Source organism: Carcharodon carcharias, chromosome 26 (assembly GCF_017639515.1).
Source record: "Carcharodon carcharias isolate sCarCar2 chromosome 26, sCarCar2.pri, whole genome shotgun sequence".
NCBI lineage: Eukaryota > Metazoa > Chordata > Chondrichthyes > Lamniformes > Lamnidae > Carcharodon > Carcharodon carcharias.
Window position 1 is genome coordinate 14,491,044 of NC_054492.1, and position 19,254 is coordinate 14,510,297.

The 19,254-nt window shown below is 48.8% G+C and overlaps 1 protein-coding gene across 3 annotated transcripts in view; it reads left to right on the forward strand.

The window, feature by feature from the left end:
- LOC121270006 (multiple C2 and transmembrane domain-containing protein 2-like) overlaps positions 1 to 19,254 on the forward strand; it is a 483,534-nt gene that overhangs the window by 332,297 nt on the left and 131,983 nt on the right. Inside the window, exon 18 of one of the 3 annotated variants that reach the window (XM_041175252.1) lies at positions 66 to 176. The exons of the other annotated variants lie outside the window; for them this stretch is intronic. Coding sequence (XP_041031186.1) covers positions 66 to 152 — 87 coding nt within the window. The 3' untranslated portion in view covers positions 153 to 176. Of the gene's footprint in view, positions 1 to 65; positions 177 to 19,254 lie in introns of those variants that run through there. 3 annotated transcript variants of the gene reach the window in all.

Sequence of the window (19,254 nt, forward strand, 5' to 3'; positions counted from 1 at the left end):
CAGGTGGTTTTATGTTGTCTATTGTTTGCCTGGGTCTTTCCGAAAGCTGCCTCTTTTCATTGCAGTTGGATGTGGGCGTGCTTGATGTGGGTAAGGATGTAATTATACTCGCTGCAGGTGACAGTGACAAGAAGGCTTTAGCAATAACGTAACTGAATGATGGAAAACTTCGAACAAAAACACACCTTGTGGTCTGAAAAAGAAATGTATTTCTTCAATTCATGGTTAGGTTTAATGTGATTTTAATGTCGTTTTCTGCCTTGACCTGTTCTGCATTTTTTAATATAAATGGATTTGTGTAGATCTCTTCACACTCACTCACTCTCTCTCTCTCTCTTCAGCATCTCATCTATTGTGCACATGAGCAACATAACAAAAAGACATTTTCTGTGGCAGCTACTTTGTGTGTCACAGTCATATAAAGCAGTGTTTGACTGGGAATGCTGCCACAGTCTTGCTCTGTAGCCTCAGAGAGGGCGAGTACTTTGCACTTGCTGACCCTAAGGATTATTCACTATGATTTAGCCCAGTTGGAGGGAAAATGTTCATTATCTGTTTCAGCTTGGTTTGGTTCAGTTTAGCATATTGATTTATGATGCACCATGGTAACCACACTTGACTAGGATTATTGTGCCCATTTTCAAGTATGATAGAAAATATCTTATATTGTTTTGTTTGCTGTACTTTAACTGAATGGGTTCACTCAGGTTATAGCATTTATCAGTGAAAAGTGCCATGCTATTAAACGATTAAATTCTATTTAAGACAGGTTATATTGGGCTGATTTTTAGTGTTTGGAGCTGCTCGCAGCGAGGGAGGCTGGCACCGGGTCAGGAATCCGAAGTTCATGGAAGGGTTTTTTCCACGGCATTGGCAGCCTGGTTCCGGCTTTCCCGACCAGTCAGAGCAGGCAAGTGTGATTGAGACACGCGCCTGACTGTCGCAGTCTTGGTATTTGAAGGTACCCCAGCGAGGGACAGAATGGGCACATCTGACCACTGGAGTGATGGTGCCTCAAAGAGGGAAAGCTATTCCCCCACCCCTCCCTCCCCAGCCCTCTGAGTCGCCCCTGGGCTCTCGGGGCTGGCAGAGAAATTTTGTTCCCAGCAGGCGAGAGGAAGAGGCCAGCCTCTGGAATGAGGCAGGTGAGGCTGGCTGGAAATGGCAGAGGAGGTGAACAGCAGGAATGTAGTCACCTGTGCAGGGATATATTGCCGAAAGATGTTCAATGAGCTCCTCAGGGCAGGAAAGGTGATTGGCATGCCACATTGAGTTCACCAGCCTTCTCCTGCACAGCGCTCATTAGACCAACACAATCTGCTGCTCCACCCATTCCTCTCTCACTGTCCCTCAGATCCGCCCCACATCCCCACCTGAACACTCACTCTCAGCTTATTGCCAGCTCACACCCATCCCTCACAGCCACCTTCCATCACCTTAATACATTTCTGTTTCTCTCACACGTAACACCCTCCTTTCCCATTTGCAGGAGGAGGGAATGTGTAATACCAGGGTTAGAGGCAGAGAATTGGGGGTGGCCCACCCACTTGTACCCACCCTGACCACTGTGGAGGGGGGAACGCACTGTAGATGAGCAGAATCTTGGAATACGGGGCCGTTGGCGATGGAGACATGGGATTTCCCCGGGCGACTCCCCTGTATCTGTGGGAATCCACCGGGAGCAATAAATCTGATGGCCCTCTCGTCCTGAGTGGCTTCATCAGCAGTGGTGCGGACTTAAATAGTGGCTTTGGTACACATGGCATTGGCCACCTGCAAGTTGTACTTTTGTACAGCAGATTGTGAAATCCTGCAGATGTCACCAGCAGATCCAAGAACGAACTGGAGGCAAAGAGATTCAGGGCTGTGGTGACGGTGGCGGGCATTGGCAGTATGTGGTCATTTGGCTCACTTGACAGGGGGTCTTGTTCCAGGAGACAACAGTGGAGTCTGAGCCACCTGAGGTACTGGCATTCATTCACGTCCAGAAAGCTTATCCTCTGCCTTTATACTGCGTGGATGTATCATCTCCTGTGAGCTGGAACGCGGTGACCCATCCCCTCTGTCAGTGGAGTGGCAGACGGCTGAAGGAAAAGCTGCTGCTCGTGTTCCTGATGCTGCTCGTGTTCCTGATGCTGCTCCTGCTGCTCCTCATCTGAGGTCCAACGAAGAGCTCCATAAGCTGCTCCCGTGCTGCTGCTATGAAGGCTGAGAACAGCAGATCAAAGGCAAAAGAGTCTTAACGTAGCAGAAAGGTCATCCAAAGTCTTAGAAATCACCTCTAAAGCAGTGAAAGCACACCCTCTGCATCATTCTTTTGAGCAAAAGCCTTTCGTCGAGGCAATGGATCAGCTGTCTTAGTTTAGTATTTAAAGGCTTCCCAGCCTCTCAGTTCCACTTATATTAACCACAAACCCACCTATTCCATAGGGTTTCTTGCACACGCACAAACATGCAAGAGTTAAATAAGCAAGTGGGTGGGTTCCTGTCCAACACACTGGCATTTCTTTGCTACTTTATTCTTCCAAGTGTACCAACACCATCCAACTCAGGCAGGTTAAAATTCAGACCCATTGGCTGTTTTTTATTTTTCTCTCCACACCCACACTCCTCGTCATCACCCCTCTCCTTGTCATCATCCATTCTCCTCTGATCCCCACCCCCCCTTACTCCTCCCTTTCCTTCGCTTTTTCTTCTACTCTTCTATCTTCCCCTCCCTCTCCTTTCTTCCCTTCTTTCCTTCCTTCCTCTTACCCTCTTTCTCTCCTTTCTCGCCTTTCTTTTCCTTTCTCTCTTTCTCACTGTCTCTCTCCCTCTCCTTTCTCTCTGCACCTTCCTTTATCCCTCTCTTCCCCCTCTTCCCTCTCCTTCAACGTTGATAAGCATTGGTTCAGGTTAAGGATGGAACAGGAGAGAAGAGGGAAGTGAAGAAGACAAGAGGTGATACTGCTGCTGTTGCCTGTGTTGACCAACTGCCTGTCTGACAGCAAGCCACAAATGACCGAGAACTACCTTTGGCTAAAAGCCGAACATCTTATTTGGTTCTCATCGGAAACATTGAACCATTTTGCATTCTTTCCCATGACTGTTGATTGCAGCCGAACGTGACCCATGCATAATCCCAGTGACATGATCAACCCTGATCTGTGCTTCAAAACCCACATCCTGTCAATCATCGAGATTGCATACTTCCAATCATAAATTTTTGCCTTCATCCCACTTTATGTCCAGTACCACGGCAACTCTCATCTATACCTTTATCACCTCTAGTCTTGATTTCTCTACAACACTCTTTTTGTTGGACACCCAAGCTTTAACCCATATAAACACTCGCATTCTGACCTCTTTGTACTAAGTCGACCTCATCTATTGTGCCTGTTGTCTTTATAACTCTGTGGATTGATTGCAAAATTCTTGTCATTTTCAAGTCCTCACATGGCTTAGCTTCACCCAACTTCTGCAACTGCTTCCAATTCTTCATCCCAACAACCTCTTCACATCATATCCCTACAATCTCCCTCAAATTACACCTACAGCCTCCTCCAACTCTCCATCCAACTCAAAACCCTTGGATTACCTCTACAACCTCCCAAAAAGCTATAACCTATCACCCGAGCTCTGTAAAACTTCTTCAACTCTGTATCCCCACTCGTAAAACCTGCCCAAAATATTCAACCGTTGGAAACCCAATGTACACACATACACACTCTCGCAAGCACATGAGAGCATCAGAAATAGTAGATGGAATAGGCTTTTCAGCCCTTTGAGCCCGCTCCACCAGTCAACATGATGAGAGCTGATATTCTACCTCAACTCAAACTTCCTGCACTAACCCCATATCCTATAATTCCCTTGGTACACACACAAGCACCACTCTATGTACCCAGACACACCACTATCACAGAGATAAAAACAAAAAACTGAGGATGCTGGAAATCCAAAACAAAAACAGAATTACCTGGAAAATCTCAGCAGGTCTGGCAGCATCGGCGGAGAAGAAAAGAGTTGACGTTTCGAGTCCTCATGACCCTTCAACAGAACTGAGTGAATATTAGAAGAGGGGTGAAATATAAGCTGGTTTAAGGTTGTGGGGGGCGGGTGGGGGGAGAGAAGTGCGGGGGTGGTTGTGTAGTTGTAGGGACAAGCAAGCAGTGATAGGAGCAGATAATCAAAATATGTCACAGACAAAGAAACAAAGAAGTGTTGAAGGTGGTGATATTATCTAAACGAATGAGCTAATTAAGAATGGATGGCAGGACACACAAGGTACAGCTCTAGTGGGGGTGGGGTGGAAAGACTAGCAGGGCATACAAGATTTAAAAATAATGGAAATAGGTGGGAAAAGAAAAATCTATATAAATTATTGGAAAAAACAAAAGGAAGGGGAAGAAACGGAAAGGGGGTGGGGATTGAGGAGGGAGTTCAAGATCTAAAGTTGTTGAATTCAATATTCAGACCGGAAGGCTGTAAAGTGCCTAGTCGGAAGATGAGGTGTTGTTCCTCCAGTTTGCGTTGGGCTTCACTGGAACAATGCAGCAAGCCAAGGACAGACATGTGGGCAAGGGAGCAGGTTGGAGTGTTAAAATGGCAAACGACAGGGAGGTTTGGGTCATTCTTGTGGACAGACCTCAGGTGTTCTACAAAGCAGTCGCCCAGTTTACGTTTGGTCTCTCCAATGTAGAGGAGACCGCATTGGGAGCAATGAATACAGTAGACTAAGTTGGGGGAAATGCAAGTGAAATGCTGCTTCACTTGAAAGGAGTGTTTGGGCTCTTGGACGGTGAGGAGAGAGGAAGTGAAGAGGCAAGTGTTGCATCTTTTGTGTGGGCATGGGGAGGTGCTATAAGTAGGGGTTGAGGAGTAGGGAGTGATGGAGGAGTGGACTAGGGTGTCCCGGAGGGAACGATCCCTACAGAATGCCACCGGGGGGGTGAAGGGAAGATGTGTTTGGTGGTGGCATCATGCTGGAGTTGGCGGAAATGGCGGAGGTTGATCCTTTGAATGCAGAGGCTGGTGGGGTGATAAGTGAGGACAAGGGGGACCCTATCATGTTTCTGGGAGGGAGGAGAAGGTGTGAGGGCGGATGCGCGGGAAATGGTCCAGACTTGGTTGAGGGCCCTGTCAACGACCGTGGGTGGAAAACCTCGGTTAAGGAAGAAGGAGGACATGTCAGAGGAACTGTTTTTGAAGGTAGCATCATCAGAACAGATGCGACGGAGGCGAAGGAACTGAGAGAATGGGATGGAGTCCTTACAGGAAGCGGGGTGTTGGGAGCCGTAGTAGAGGTATCTGTGGGATTCAGTAGGCTTGTAATGGATATTGGTGGACAGTCTATCACCAGAAATTGAGACAGAGAGGTCAAGGAAGGGAAGTGTCAGAGATGGACCATGTGAAAATGATGGAGGGGTGGAGATTGGAAGCAAAATGAATAAATTTTTTCAAGTCCCGACGAGAGCATGAAGCAGCACCGAAGTAATCATCGATGTACCGGAGAAAGAGTTGTGGGAGGGGGCCGGAGTAGGACTGGAACAAGGAATGTTCCACATACCCAATAAAGTGACAGGCATAGCTGGGGCCCATGCGGGTACCCATAGCCACACCTTTTATTTGGAGGAAGTGAGAGGAGTTAAAGGAGAAATTGTTCAGCGTGAGAACAAGTTCAGCCAGACGGAGGAGAGTAGTGGTGGATGGGGATTGTTCGGGCCTCTGTTCAAGAAAGAAGCTAAGGGCCCTCAGACCATCCTGGTGGGGGATGGAGGTGTAGAGGGATTGGACGTCCATGGTGAAGAGGAAGCGGTTGGGGCCAGGGAACTGGAAATTGTTGATGTGACGTAAGGTGTCAGAGGAATCACGGATGTAGGTGGGAAGGTACTGGACAAGGGGAGAGAGAAGGGAGTCAAGATAACGAGAAATGAGTTCCGTGGGGCAGGAACAGGCTGACACGATCGGTCTACTGGGACAGTTCTCTTTGTGGATTTTGGGTAGGAGGTAGAAGCGGGCCATCCGAGGTTGAGCGACTATCAGTTTGGAAGCTGTGGGATGAAGATCTCCAGAGGAGGTGAGGTTAGTGACAGTCCTGGAAACAAAGGCTTGATGTTCAGTGGTGGGGTCATGGTCCAGGGAGAGGTAGGAGGAAGTGTCTGCGAGTTGATGCTCAGCCTCTGCGAGGTAGAACACCAATATCACACCCACACAATTGGCAAAAACTATTACTCAGGGTTAATTTCAAGGCTTGTCTGGTGCTTTCTTGATTGGGAGGCAGTTGGGACAAACCTGCCTGGTGTGAGAGTGATAAACCAAAGTGACGCTTGGTTGCTAATTACTTTTTAAAGAGGATTTATGTAAACCACACAGAAAGAGTGGTCAATTTGCATCCACAGCCTGTTTAAGCATTAATGACAACGTTTCATAGTATACAAGCATAGCGCTCTATATTATAAAGAATTACAGCTTCACTAAAAGTCATTCCTGTTAATTTACAAAAGATTAGCCTTCTAACATGTTTTAGGTGAAACTACATTGCAACTTTTCAATGTTAAGTGCGCTGAATGCACAGATTTCACAAAGAATTACATGTGGTACTTGTATATAATTTCAATCCTAAATTAGTATTTTGACTCTGTGAATCTAAACATGGCTTTCAGTGGAAAGAAAACAACATTACCGTGAATGTAAACACGGCATTTGCTCCCTTACGTTTCAGAGCTTCAGAATATCTCAGATGACAGACAGTTTAAGGAAGCTAAATGGGAGTCAGGAGCAGTTTCCCAAACCCAGAAAACCACAAGCCCTCTCAGATGTCCCCACTTCCTCTCATTGTACAAGCACTCTTACCCTCACCACATGTGAGAGACCAGATGCTGCTGATCCCCTCTCCGCATTCAGTGGCCTGAAAAGCAATATCTACCTTTTACACTGGATTGCCAAGGCATTAGGGAATGTAATGTGGCTTTTCATGCCTGTTTAAGGTTTCAAAGATTTATTTTCTGCCGTGAGAAGTCTGTAAAATAGGAATATTTCAGCATTTGCACTGTAATGTAACCTGGAAATTGGCTGCTGCATTTTCGACAACAGTGACTACCCTTCAAATGGCTGTGAAGCACTTCAGCATGTCCTGAGGATTCAAATTGCTATATAAATGCAGGGCCAGGATTTTACGGTCCTGCCGAACTGAATGGAGATTTAAGTCAAAAACAGAATTACCTGGAAAAACTCAGCAGGTCTGGCAGCATCAGCGGAGAAGAAAAGAGTTGACGTTTCGAGTCCTCATGACCCTTCCACAGAACTGAACAGCTCTGTGGAAGGGTCATGAGGACTCGAAACGTCAACTCTTTTCTTCTCCGCTGATGCTGCCAGACCTGCTGAGTTTTTCCAGGTAATTCTGTTTTTGTTTTGGATTTCCAGCATCCGCAGTTTTTTGTTTTTATCTATGGAGGTTTAAATGGCTTGCCGCAATCGCTGGGAGGAAGATAAGCTGCAACGGGTCAGTACAATCCTGGCTCAAGTATTTCTGCCTTTAACCAAGTTCGCAGGCTTAACTGGTATGGTACAACCCTAGAATACATTTGGATTAAAGCCCCACACCGCTCAGGCCCATTTCCAACCTTGTTTGTTGCACCTAGTGTTGAAGGGGTGATGTTCCATTTGAAAGTTGTACAACAGACATAGAGACAGCAACATCATTAACACCTACTGGACAAGTATCAGTCTTCCTAAGGCCAGTGCTAATTCTCTGCAGTTTTGCTGTAGCAGATATAACTGGAAGGAAAGAGTTCTGTTCATTGAAAACCAACGAGTGTTGGTGGGTGGCAGACACCTCTGGCTCCGTAGGGCACAGGCACCTGGGCACAGCTGCCCCAGCACCTTTTACCCGTATTAGTTGATTTTGATTGTCATCCCTTGCCTGACAACTTGTTGATATTTTTATTCTTCGGATCCCAAGCGAATTTGGAAGCTGGGACAATAATAGATGGAGCTTGCAACATCGACAGCAGGCGAGGGTGATATAATGGCTGGTAGCGGACTGGATGTCAGTTGTAAAACCCACTTAATTGTCCGTTCCATTCAATTCAGTGGAGAGATAAATCGGGTGGGATATGTGGTCGCGGGCCTCCTTCTACCATCCGTTTCACAACCCAAAACTGAAGGCTTTGTCTAAGGTGTCAGATCAGTGATTTCCAACACTTAAATGCTGCAAAGGGGAGAAAAATAGGAAATGGCTTGAATGAAAGACTCAACCATCTGAAATATTCAGCATTGCCAGTGTTTGATCAATCAAAACCATCACTTTTGCACTCTTCTTGCATTTTGACAATAGGTCTTTCCATTCCTCAATTTTTAGGAATGTGTAATTCCTTCTCACTAACTCACTCCCATACACTATCCCTGTCCTTCCTTCACACGCACTCCCTCTCTCTCACTCACACGCACTCCCTCTCTCTCACTCACACACACTTTCCCTCTCACTCACACACACTCTCTCTCACTTTCACACACTCTTACTTATGCATGCTTTCTCATTTTCACACTCCCCCTCTCTCTCACTCACACACACTCTCCCCCTCTGGCACTCACGCGCACTCTCTCCCTCTCGTACTCGAGCTCCCTCTCTCTCACTCGCACACACTCTCCCCCTCTGGCACTTGCGCGCACTCTCGCACTCGCGCACACTCTCCCCCTCTGGCACTCGCACACAATGTCCCCCTCTGGCACTTGCGCGCACTCTCCCCCTCTGGCTCTCGCGCGCACTCTCCCCCTCTCGCACTCGCGCACACTCTCCCCCTCTGGCACTCGCGCGCACTCTCCCCCTCTGGCACTCGCGCGCACTCTCCCCCTCTGGCACTCGCGCACACTCTCCCCCTCTGGCATGCGTGCACACTCTCCCCCTCTGACACTCGCGCACACTCTCCCCCTCTGGCACGCGCGTGGGCACGATCGGCTGGCCCAGGATCGGCTGGGAAATGGACCCTGAACTGCACTCGGCCCCTGACTGCGATTTCACGCTGGTTGGCCAACTAATGTCCTGCCAGCGTGACCCGCATGATGAGAAGCTCAGCGCTGCTGGGGTGGGGGCGTGAAGAGGTTGGGCAATGACCTCACCGCGGGCGAGGGTGAGGGCGAGTGCTGCGAGCAAGCTCACTGAAGGCAGACAGCCGCCTTTGGGAGCTGAAATAAAGCTGTAGAAAGCTGCAAAAAAAGAAGCCCCGACATCACGATCAATAACCTGAAAGCACACCTCATAAAAATACTGTCCCCAGATATTTCTTTTTATTTTATTTCCTAATGGAGATTTTACCCTGCCCTTGGAGGAGGTTCCATGTAAAAAGTAGGTTCCACCTGCCAGTTTGCCCCTCCGCCGACTGTAAGGTTGGACAGGCCATGAAAATCGCAGACAGTTGCGCTGTTATCATGTCCTGGTCGGTGGGCACGCTTCCAACTTTCACCGCTGTACGCTGAGCGAAATATCGCGCGAGTGCGCACTGATGTCGGGCGCTCACTCGACATCTTCTCGCACGATTTTACACCTCATCAGTCAGGAGCATGCCAGACCCTGGGGCGTAAAGTTCTGCCCTCTCTCTCACTCACACACACTCCCTCTCTCTCACTCACACACACTCCCTCTCCCTCTCTCACTCACACACACTCCCTCTCCCTCTCTCACTCACACACACTCCCTCTCCCTCTCTCACTCACACACACTCCCTCTCCCTCTCCCTCTCTCACTCACACACACTCCCTCTCTCTCACTCACACACACTCCCTCTCCCTCTCTCACTCACACACACTCCCTCTCCCTCTCTCACTCACACACACACTCCCTCTCTCACTCACACACACTCCCTCTCCCTCTCTCACTCACACACACTCCCTCTCCCTCTCTCACTCACACACACTCCCTCTCCCTCTCTCACTCACACACACTCCCTCTCTCACTCACACACACTCCCTCTCTCTCACTCACACACACTCCCTCTCCCTCTCTCACTCACAAACACTCCCTCTCCCTCTCTCACTCACACACACTCTCCCTCTCCCTCTCTCACTCACACACACACCCTCTCTCACTCACACACACTCCCTCTCTCTCACTCACACACACTCCCTCTCCCTCTCTCACTCACAAACACTCCCTCTCCCTCTCTCACTCACACACACTCTCCCTCTCCCTCTCTCACTCACACACACTCCCTCTCCCTCTCTCACTCACACACACTCCCTCTCCCTCTCTCTCTCACACACACTCTCCCTCACCCTCACTCGCGCACACTCTCCCTCTCCCTCACACACACTCTCCCTCACTCTCACTCGCACACTCTCCCTCTCCCTCACGCACACTCTCCCTCTCTCTGTCACACACACTCTCCCTCTCTCTGTCACACACACTCTCCCTCTCTCACTCACACACTCTCCCTCTCTCTGTCACACACACACTTCCTCTCTCTGTCACACACACACTCTCCCTCTCACACACACACACTCCCTCTCTCACTCACACACACTCTCCCTCTCTCACTCACACACTCTCCCTCTCCCTCACTCGCACACACTCTCCCTCTGTCACTCACACACACTCTCCCTCTGTCACTCACACACACTCTCTCATTCACACACACACGCTCTCTCTCTCACTCACACACACTCTCCCTCTCTCTCACACACACACTCTCCCTCTGTCACTCACACACACTCTCTCATTCACACACACACGCTCTCTCTCTCACTCACACACACTCTCCCTCTCTCTCACACACACACTCTCCCTCTCTCGCACACACTCTCCCTCTCCCTCACTCGCACATAATCTCCCTCTCCCTCACTCGCACACACTCTCCCTCTCCCTCACTCTCTCACAAACTCTCACTCTCAAACCCTCTCCCACGCACACTACCCCTTTATCACTATTGCACTCACTCACTCACTCTCTCACTCACTCACACATTCTCCCTCTTCACTAACATTCCCTCTCTGTCACACTCTCTCCCCCTCTCTCTGTCACACACACACTCCCTCTCTCTGTCACACACACACTCCCTCTCTCACTCACACACTCTCACTTTCACTCACACACACTCCCTCTCTCACTCACACACACACTCCCTCTCTCTGTCACACACACACTCCCTCTCTCACTCACACACACTCCCTCTCTCTGTCACACACACTCCCTCTCTCTGTCACACACACTCCCTCTCTCACTCACACACACTCTTCCTCTCTCACTCACACACACACTCCCTCTCTCACACACACACTCCCTCTCTCACACACACACTCCCTCTCTCACACACACACTCCCTCTCTCACACACACACTCCCTCTCTCTGTCACACACACTCCCTCTCTCTGTCACACACACTCCCTCTCTCTGTCACACACACTCCCTCTCTCTGTCACACACACACTCCTTCTCTCACTCACACACACACTCCCTCTGTTACTCAAACACTCTCCCTCTCTCTCTCTCTCACACACTCTCCCTCACCCTCACACACACTCTCCCTCTCACTCATACACACTCTCCCTCTCTCTCCTCACACACACTCTCCCTCTCCCTCACTCACACACAGTCTCCCTCACTCTCACTCGCACACACTCTCGCTCTCCCTCACACACACTCTCCTCTCTCTCCCTCATACACACACTCTCCTCCCTCACACACACAAACTCCCTCTCACTGACACACACTCTCCCTCACTCTCACACACACTCTCCCTCTCTCTCTCACACACTCTCCCTCACCCTCACACACACTCTCCCTCTCACTCATACACACTCTCCCTCTCTCTCCTCACACACACTCTCCCTCTCCCTCACTCACACACAGTCTCCCTCACTCGCACACACTCTCGCTCTCCCTCACACACACTCTCCTCTCTCTCCCTCATACACACACTCTCCTCCCTCACACACACAAACTCCCTCTCACTGACACACACTCTCCCTCACTCTCACACACACTCTCCCTCACTCTCACACACACACTCTCCCTCACTCTCACACACACTCTCCCTCACTCTCTCACACACACTTTCCCTCACTCTCTCACACACACTCTCCCTCACTCTCTCACACACACTCTCCCTCACTCTCACACACACTCTCCCTCACTCTCACACACACACTCTCACTCACTCTCATTCGCACACTTTCCCTCACACACACACACTCTCCCTCACCCTCACACACACACTCCCTCACTCTCACACACACACACTCCCTCACTCTCACTCGCACACACTCTCCCTCACCCTCACTCGCACACTCTCCCTCACACACACACACTCTCCCTCTACCTCACATACACACTCTCCCTCAACCTCACTCGCACACACTCTCCATCTCCCTCACACACACACTCTCCCTCTCTCTCACTCACACACACTCTCCCTCTCACACACACATACTCTCCCTCTCTCTCACTCGCACACACTCTCCCTCACACATACACTCTCCCTCTCCCTCACTCACACAGTCTCCCTCACCCTCACTCACACACACTCTCCTCCCTCACACACATACACTCTCCCTCTCCCTCACTCGCACACACACTCCCTCACCCTCACTCGCACACACTCTTCATCTCCCTCACACACACACTCTCCCTCTCACTCGCACACACTCTCCCTGTCCCACTCCCTCACTCGCACACAGTCTCCCTCTCCCTCACTCGCACACAGTCTCCCTCTCCCTCACTCGCACACGCGCTCCCTCTCCCTCACTCGCACACGCGCTCCCTCTCCCTCACTCGCACACGCTCTCCCTCTCCCTCACTCGCACACACTCTCCCTCTCCCTCACTCTCTCACAAACTCTCCCTCTCACTCTCAAACTCTCTCCCACTTACACTCCCCCTCTATCGCTATTGCACTTTCTCTCTCTCACTCACTCACTCACACATTCTCCCTCTTCACTAACATTCCCTCTCTGTCACACTCTCTCCCCCTCTCTCACTCACACACACTCTCCCTCTCACTCACACACACATTCTCCCTCTCTCACTCACACAAACTCTCCCTCTCACTCACACACACACTCTCCCTCTCACTCACACACACACTCTCCCTCTCTCACTCACACAAACTCTCCCTCTCTCACACACACACTCTCTCTGTCACTCACACACACTCTCCCTCTCGCACACACACACACTCTCCCTCTCACTCACACACTCTCCCTCTCCCTCACTCACACACACTCTCCCTCTCGCACACACACACACACTCCCTTTCACTCACACACACACTCTCCCTCTCACTCACACACTCTCCCTCTCCCTCACTCACACACACTCTCCCTCTCACTCGCACACACTCTCCCTCACTCACTCACACACACTCTCCCTCTCACTCACACACACACTCCCTCTGTCACTCACACACATTGGGCGAAATCATCCCAGATTTGCACTGTGTGTGGTAGGAGGCGGAAAAGCTGTATCTTTACCCGCCAGCCGCAGTGACACCTTTTCGTGCCGTATCGCCCCATTCCTGCCTCGCTAATTAAGCAGCCGCAGGAAACGCTGTCTCGCTGGTGAGTGCCCTGTGATTTACCCGCCATGCTGTCACCTCACTGCTTCCTGACGCAGAGCGCCATATTTAAACTGTAGCCGCACCCCTACTTCCCAACGCTTGTAGCCCAGCACTGCTCCAGTGAAGACATGGCCCCAATAGCCAGGAAGAGTGCAGCCCCCCTGATTCAGTGACAGATTCCTGGGACACCTTCTGGACACTTACTCACCATGACGCCCGACGCCAAATGGGCCGGAATATTTTGGCCATATTCTCTCTCTCACTCTCTCTCGCTTTCACTCAAGCACATTCTACCTCTCTCTCTTTCACTCACACACTCTCCCTCTCCCACACACACTCTTCCTCTCACACACACAATCCTTTATTCTCATTCACACACACTTTCCCTCTCACTCACTCACACACTTTCCCCCTCACTCACTCCCTCACTCATTCTCACACACACACTCTCCCTCTCACACACACCCTCGTCCTCTCTCTCCATCTCAGTTACACACACATGCTCCCTCTCACTCACAGACTCTCCCTCTCACTCAATCGCACACTCCCCTCATTCACTCACACACTCCTCTGTCTCTCACTCACACGCACACACATTTTCACACTTACACACACACTCTCCCTCTCTTATGCACTCTCTCACACACACTGTCACTCTTTCTCTCACTCTCCCTTCCCCCTCTCACCCACACATTTCTTGTCCCCCTCTCTCTTTCACACACGCTTTCCCAATTTCTCTCTCTCTCTCTCCCTCACGCTCTCTCTCCGTGTCTCACACACACACACACTCCTCTCTCTCTCTCTCTCTCTCTCTCTCACACATACACACTCTCTCTCACCCCCTCTTTGACACATACATGTACTCGCAATTATGCTAATGGACCCACACTAGTGGGAGATGGAAAGCAGACCTTGCCAAGTTATAAGGAATCAGAGTTTTATGGCATTAATCTCCAGAGGTTAGAGTATTTTTTTCCTTGAATTACACAAGATCTGAGAGTTTGTTTTATCTTATTCCCAAGTGAAAATGTTAAACAACGTATGTAACCAATTTCTAATTTAGCTCGTATACAAGGAATTGGATTGTACTCATTGAGCAACAGTACAAGATGAAAGTAATATCTGGCAATCGCCTGCAAGAAAGAGCTAAACATTCCTCCTGTTACCTAACATTGTCGTTTCAAACTGAGGAGGGAATAGAAAGTAATTCTTGAGCAGGGTGAACAATGTGCAGATCTTCACTGACATTCCTGCTCTCTGCCATCAAAAATGCTCTCTTTGAAAGCTGTTTGAGGAGGTTTTGAAGGAACACAGCATTGCAGCCCTAACTCCTGCTAGCAAGAGATATCCAGAGTACCAGTAAATGCTGGAGATACCAAATATTAACATATTAAGATGACGAGACCACCTCATGGTAAAGACAAAATGCTGCGGATGTTGGAAATCTGAAACAAAACCAAAAGTAGCTGGCAAACCTCAGCAGGTCTGACAGCATCTGCAGAGTGGATCACAGTTAACGTTTCAAGTCCGTATGACTCTTCAACAGAACTGATGAAATTTCTCCAGCTATTTTTGTTTTTGTTTGAGACCAGCTTATGGGTTTGGATCCAAATCAAACAGCGGCTTTTAAAGATCGTGGACCCAAAATTCTGTTCACCTCCGTGCACAAGTGCTTGGAGTTTGGGGGCAGGCAGGAGCCGTGAAAATGAACAATTCCATTTGGATTCTGCTCCCTGGCAAGTTGGATGGTGAAAGATGGCCGATCTTCTACCCAGCCCACCAGATGCCATGCGACGCTCATGGGCTTTCCCGGCAAATTCTGTTCCCCTTCACCATTTTAAGGAACCATGTCTGCTGAGAGTGAGCGTGGTGTGCTGCAAATGGCCTTCCAAAGATTTCAAAACACTTGGGGGATGGTGGGGGTGGGGGGCGGGGTGGGTTGGGGGGTGGGGGTGGGGGGGGGGGGGGGGGCTGCTGGGGAAGGCCATTGATCTTGGAGGGAATGGATTACCTCTCAGGAGATCCAGTGGATCCTCTGGCATTTGAGGCCTTGTGCGGCAGTACTTCTGTTGGCTCTTTCTCCTGCCTCTTTACTGACATTCAGGGGCCCTGTCAGGCACAAGCCCAAATGTGCCAACGACCCCAGTCCTGCAACTTGAAATGGGGTCAGCACCTCTGTGGAGGTGGCACCTATAGACCTCCCTCCAGCACAGTCCAGAAGGCAATATGAGGGCATTTGGATTTTTGGAGCCTATTTACCCATCCCTGCAGCTTACAAACCTACTGAGCAAGGAACTCAATAAAAGTTATCACAACAATAAACCCACAGTTGCTTTGCGCTCAGGATTGAACGCTGGGCTGCAGACTGGGATCTGACCAAGAGTAACTGAATCACAGCTTCTTCCCCTCTCATGTAACAGGCCCTTTCGTTTTACGTTCTGGTTTCACGCAGTAAAACTGATCATAAGCTTCCTGACATCAGATCAATTCACTAATCAGAATTAGTTACAGACCAACATGGAGAGCCCTGCCCCACTGTGCTTTAAGGTCAAGTTGCAGGATGTCTCAGTACACGTGCTGCATGGTACTCAGATCAATAGGGGCACCTTTTGAAGGCGTTTTAGAAGCATTCTTGGTTTTCTAGTGTGGGGCAGTGTGACTCAGCCCATTCCAGTCGTGTCATTAAATAGACCGCAGCCCTGGGTGAGAACAGAGGGCGAGAACCTTTCACTGTTCTTCCTGCTTTGTCTGTTCTTGGAGCAAAGGAAATGCTACCATTTTCCTTCGTACAGCACTAGCAAGTCATGAGGCGTGACGAGTAAAAGATTAATGCCAGGATGGCCGTCTTGCTGCAGTGAGTGAATGGTAAAGAGTGATAAGGCGTAGGTCCCTCACTACTACAGGATATCTCAGCCAGTTTTATACTATGGGGGCAGAGGCAGCTGTGAAGTCGATGGGTGCTGCTTCGTCAAAAGGAAGATGGAAAAATCCAACTCACTTGCCTCCAAGAAGCCATGAGTGAGCTAGGAACAGAGTGCAATGAGAATGCTGATGAACCGGTAACCTTGATGATGGGATCTTCCTTTCATTTAGACGCACATCACTTCTTGGTATCATGAACCAATCACTTAGGCCAGTTGTGCTCAAGGTAAAGTATGGGGAATATTTAAATGCCAGACAACTCTGGCATTGGCCACCAGTATATTTGATAAATGTTGCCTGTTGTGCCATATAGACACTCAGTTTAGAGCTTTAACATAGACTCTTAACTGTACGCTAGTGATGAAGTGCTGGAATGCACTGTCTGAAGAGGTGGTGGAAGCAGATTCAATCGTAACACTCAAAAGCGATTTGGATATACACTTGAAAAGGAAAAGCTGCAGCACTACGGGGGAAGATGAGTATCTCATTGGCTAGCTCTCTCAAAGAGCCAGCACAGGGAAGAGGGGCTCAATGGCCTCCTCCTGTGCTGCATGATTCCTTGAAGTATCAGGTACGAGTGAATTGATACCTTACAATCATTTCTATATTGTACAGTACACACCGGACACAGGAATGTGTTCGGATAGCCAGAAGGGAATATTCACTGCCTTTTGACCCTGCAAATTTCCGCTTTGTTGGAGTCCCAGCCCGATCAAGGACATCTCAGAGCTTGTGTTTGGCTATGGATGACCTGAATTTCATTGAAACTGAATTCTTTAGGGAGAGGCAAAGCTCCTCCTTGAAATGCTCTGCTGATTTACCGTTATGGAGCTGTAGGTGGCAGTGTAGCCACACAAATCAACCTTTAGTTTAATCCTATCAATGGCCAGTGTATGGCTGGTACTGAATGCAGTTACTGGCAGCTTCAGAGGCATACAGTGTTGTGGAGACCGCATGACAACTTGACTAACTAATAGATGATTAATTGGTTAACTAAATGAAAACTTTGCTGCCTGTTAACAACACCTGAGGCACCGCTTACCTTTACAGGTGTCTTTTATACGCCTGTCAGATCCACCAGTCTGCTCTTCCTACTCACTGGAAGTTTTGACGTCATTTTCAGTCAAACAGCCCCTTGTTCAACAAATCAGATTCACATGTGGGAGGTGCTTTTTAGATTCAATTGTGATTAGTCAGATAAACAAGTTTAGAAAGGCGTGCTTGATACAGAAATAACTTTATATAGTCAGGCAATGAGAGCAACAACTAGACCATTTCGTTACAATTCAACTCTCAAAACATTTAAACAACTTCTGTCCTTTAGTGAGTTTTATTGCAGATATAATCAAAGGTGTTTTGCCTCCTGGGTGTTATGGCAGGACATGCAAATTCCTGAAATAACATTTCTGAAATCCCAGAAATGGAGAAGGTAAGATTCCTTCTCACAGGGAGCTGCCAGGATCTGGAATAATGCAGCCCTTCAAAGAGCTGAGACAGGCCTGATGGGCTCTGTAGTGCATTCAGCACTGCTGCTGGGTGGACTCTACCAGGCTTGTGAATTCTAAACCATTCCGGATTTCAAACCCCCCCCCCCTCCCTCCCTAACGCAGTACTGAGGGCACGGTGCTCTTGCCCTGCAGCAAGCTTACCTGAATATGGAGCGGCCTGCACATTACAGCTTCAACAAGGGCCCCTGAGCTGTTTGACCAGCCACTAGAGCATGTCTCAGAGTTGCCAACTGTCCAGCTTTATATGGCTGACTCCAGGAAGTAAAGATTCAGCTCCCTGGCCAATGCAGTGAGCGATCCAGGAGAAAAGCCATTGAGGCATTTGATAATTCGTGCCCTTTTGATAATTCGGTTTATTAATTATATAGATATTGGAGATGCATTAAAAAGGCTGTTTGAAAGGTGGTGGGAGATGGGAAGTGAAGTGACAAAACCTTCGGGGTTACGACCAGCCAGAGTTGACAGCCGTTTGTTATGAAGGCTGCTGGCAAGGGAGATACACGGTGAAAAATAAACAAGTTGAGGATACAAAAATATATATTTTAGAAATTGATAGCCCAGTGGGATTGGTGACCTAGGTAGTCTGTTAGCGATGTTGGCCAGGAGAACAGGGATGACTCCTTGGCTCTTCTTCCAATATCTGCCACGGGATCTCTTACATCCAGTTGAGAGCAGAGGTAGGAGTTTATCATTTTGTCCAAACGCCAGCATCTCTGACAGTTGGCACTAAACTGGCATGTTAGCTTAGAATTTGTGCACGAGTCTCTGGTGTCACACAAATGACGTGTCTGGTGAATTGTAAATAACTTATTGGAAACGAGGGCCTTGAAGTCAGTGTGGGACACTGGTGAATAAATATTTAACATGTCCCTGTAAAATTCCTCGCTCTTCTATTTTGGTCATTGACCCATTTATTTTATGGTTGACCTTTGCACTAAAATCACAGAGGGACAATTTAAATGGTCTCTAATGACACAATCTCTCCACCTTCGTGTCTACTATTTGAAATAACCAAGCACTGTCAGAACAAGTGCAACTTTTCACCAAAGTAACTTCATTGAACGAATAAAATAATTACTCTGCCTCACAAATGAGATCTCATAACTTATGCGAGCTTTTCTGAGCCTTTCATAGCAAGTGCTTCTACAACTGGAGGGCATTCGCGTACTGATACTTTCACCTTTACAATTTTCCATCCGCCTTTGCAATCAATTAAAAGCCAAGTGTCATATAGGGCACCTACCAAATCAGGATGTGGGAAACCCCTGCACTCTCCATTTCATTCTTTAACAAGAG